Source organism: Haliaeetus leucocephalus, unplaced genomic scaffold (assembly GCF_000737465.1).
Source record: "Haliaeetus leucocephalus isolate CR32 unplaced genomic scaffold, Haliaeetus_leucocephalus-4.0 Scaffold240, whole genome shotgun sequence".
NCBI classification, from domain to species: domain Eukaryota; kingdom Metazoa; phylum Chordata; class Aves; order Accipitriformes; family Accipitridae; genus Haliaeetus; species Haliaeetus leucocephalus.
In genome coordinates, this window is record NW_010972676.1 from 11,293,932 (window position 1) to 11,297,234 (window position 3,303).

Sequence of the window (3,303 nt, forward strand, 5' to 3'; positions counted from 1 at the left end):
GGGGCCAATCAGCGGCGGGAGGCGGCCGTGCGAGCCCCTCGTTGGCGGGGCCGGGGGGAGTTACGCGAGGAAGGGGGAGCCGGCGCCGACCAATGAGCGCTCACGTCCGCCCGCACGTCGCTCCGCCCCCGGCTCCCATTCATCAAGGGGGGGGACGGTGTCGTCTTTTCAATTCATTTATCTGCAGGAATGATTGCCGCTATCAGTCTCGCGTTCACCGCCCGGCTGAGGAGGTGAAAGTTTCTCCCCAGGAAGATAAACCGCAAAAGACAATATTGTGCATGATTTGCGCCTTTTTTTGCAAAGCGAAAAAAAAAAAGCCCCCCCCCCAAAAAAATCGGGGAGAGTGTGGGGAAGCTCGAAGAGGAGAGAGAAACAATCTCTCGGCCACTTTGCAACATTCCTATAGCCAAAAAAATCACTGAAGGAAGTTTCTTTTTTGTTTTGTTTTTTTGCTGCCCGTGTTGATCTCTCCGTTATTGTTATTTGCAGGCAGTTTATTTTTGAGCCCACCCAACCCCCCCCTCCCCACTTAAGCCTCCCTGAAAAGTCAAAGCAGAGAGACAGTGAATATTTTTGGGGCACATTTTTATTATTATTATTATCTGCAACTGCGAAGATCTCTTCCCCCCGTCCGCACCAGCCTCTTCCTTTTTTTTTTTTTTTTTCTCCCCTTCTCCTTCCTTCTCCCCCCCTTTTTTTTTTCCTTCCCCCCGCGCTGATGCCGAAGGGGGTGTTTTTGATGTGGTTGCTTTGGTGGTGATCGTCGCTGACTTTCCAGAGAGGGTGTTTTCGCCGCCGCCGCCGCCGCTGCTGCCGCCGCTGCTGCTCTCCGCGTTGTGTGTGTGCGCGCGTGCTTTTTTTTGGGTTGCTGCATCGACGCTGGGAAGATGCTTCTGGATGCTGGACCGCAGTATCCCGCCATAGGAGTCACTACCTTCGGATCCTCCCGCCACCACTCCACGGCCGATGTCACGGACAGAGAAGTGGGGCTGGGGATCAACCCCTTCGCCGACGGCATGGGCGCCTTCAAGATCAACCCCAGCACCCACGAGCTGGCCTCGGCCGGCCAGACCGCCTTCACCTCGCAGGCGCCCGGCTACGCGGCGGCGGCCCTGGGCCACCACCACCACCCGACCCATGTCAGCTCCTACTCCAGCGCCGCCTTCAACTCCACCCGGGACTTTCTGTTCCGCAACCGCGGCTTCGGGGAGGCGGCGGCCGCCAGCGCCCAGCACAGCCTCTTCGCCTCCGCCGCCGGCAGCTTCGCCGGCCCCCACGGACACACCGACGCGGCGGGACACATACTTTTCCCGGGGCTGCACGAGCAAGCCACCAGCCACGCGTCGCCCAACGTGGTGAACGGGCAGATGCGCCTGGGCTTCTCCGGAGACATGTACGGCAGACCCGACCAGTACGGCCAGGTCACCAGCCCCCGCTCCGAGCACTACGCCTCCACCCAGCTGCACGGCTACGGCCACATGAACATGAACATGGCAGCCCACCACGGGGCAGGGGCCTTCTTTCGGTACATGCGGCAGCCCATCAAACAGGAACTCATCTGTAAGTGGATTGAGCCCGAGCAATTGTCAAACCCCAAAAAGTCCTGCAACAAAACTTTCAGCACGATGCACGAGCTGGTGACTCATGTCACGGTGGAGCACGTTGGAGGACCCGAGCAGTCCAATCACATATGTTTCTGGGAAGAGTGTCCGAGAGAAGGGAAACCTTTCAAGGCCAAATACAAACTTGTAAATCACATCAGAGTCCACACAGGTGAAAAACCTTTCCCCTGCCCTTTCCCGGGCTGTGGCAAAGTGTTTGCCAGATCAGAGAATCTCAAAATACACAAAAGAACTCATACAGGTACGGTAACCTTCTCTGTAGCTTTTCTATCTGCGAGTGGAAGCGCCGAGCGCCGGGGCCGGAGCGGGGCGCAGGGACGGGCCGGAGGGGCCGGGGGGCCCGGGGCGCTGCTTGGCTGAGGGTCGGCTTGGGGGGGGGACGGGGACCGGCGGAGGGGAGTGCGGTCCAGGGCCGCTCGCTTTTCCGGGAGAGGCAGGCTCGCAAGCTCCGCTGCAAAACGAGCTCGGTCACAGCCACGCCAGCAGCAGCAACAAAAAGAGAATGATCCCTGCCGAGGCAGAGCAGGGGAAAGGCAGGGTTTGCTGCTGGGATCGTTAGGGCGGGGAGGGGGGGCGGGGGGGGCAGGAATCGCAGCAACCTGTCCTGTTTAAATTTATAGGTTTTAATTAATTGTTGTTCGGCAGTTTTGACTGTGGCACCGTGAGATATTGTGCTAAATATCGCAGGCAGCTCATCCGTCTCCCTTCTGCGATTCAGGGCTTGGTAAATATTTAATTCCGAGGAGCGATTTTAAATAAACCGAGCCCGGCGCGGTAGTGTGTTATTGTTGTGCGGAGGGCAGGCGCCGGGATCCCTGAGAACTTTTCCCCGTCGCGGGAGGTGGAAATGCAGCAGCCCCTGCCTGGGAGAGCTCTCTCCCCCCGCTCCCACCCCCGAGCGCCGAAAGCCGGCGCCGCTTTCCCGAGCGCTTTGGCAGAGGGTTTGCGGGGCTGCCCTCGCATTGTATTCTCCGGCCGGATAATTTTCAAGATTGCAAGAAAATACGGGGGAGGGGGCTGGGGTGGGTGGGAGCGTAAAATATCACGAGAATGAGCTCTAAAAACGGAAACTAGACACTGAGGATCGCGTGTAAATACCACCACGCCTGCTTTCTCGCTTGGAGCGTTGCGAGGAGGGAGAGGTGCCCGGGACTGGGGCTGCAAATGAAACTCGCCCCTCCAAAGGAAAAAAAAAAAAAAAAAAAGTTATTTAGCTCCCCCCCTTCCCCCCGCGCAAAGGCCGCTGAGCAGGGGTCGGAGGTGCGGAAAGAACAGAGAAGAAAAGCGAGGTTTTGGGATTTGAGCCTCGTTGAAGTTAGAAAGTTGCAAGTGTTTGAAATGGAGCCCTGGGCTTCCGTCCGGCGGTGCGATGGGGACAATGAGCGATCCAGCCGGCCCTGCTTAATCGGATCCGTTTTCCTCCCCCCCTTCCCTCTGCAATAGGTGAAAAACCATTTAAGTGTGAATTCGAGGGCTGTGACAGGCGCTTTGCAAACAGCAGCGACCGCAAAAAGCACATGCATGTGCACACTTCCGACAAGCCCTATCTCTGCAAAATGTGTGACAAGTCCTACACGCACCCCAGCTCCCTCAGAAAGCACATGAAGGTAAATGGAGGGCGCCTGCTGCGCGGGGCTCGGACGCCGCCTCGGGCCTGGCCGGGGGAAGGGGGCTGCGG

General features: G+C 58.2%; 1 protein-coding gene across 1 annotated transcript in view; it reads left to right on the forward strand.

Annotated features, from left to right (window-relative positions):
- Window positions 1-346: 346 nt before the first annotated feature.
- The window catches only part of LOC104832306 (zinc finger protein ZIC 1), a 3,608-nt gene continuing 651 nt past the window's right edge, over window positions 347-3,303 (forward strand). Inside the window, exons 1-2 of the mRNA XM_010568434.1 lie at window positions 347-1,866; window positions 3,069-3,277. Of these exons, the coding sequence (XP_010566736.1) occupies window positions 891-1,866; window positions 3,069-3,277 (1,185 nt within the window). The 5' untranslated portion in view covers window positions 347-890. The remainder of the gene's footprint in view (window positions 1,867-3,068; window positions 3,278-3,303) is intronic.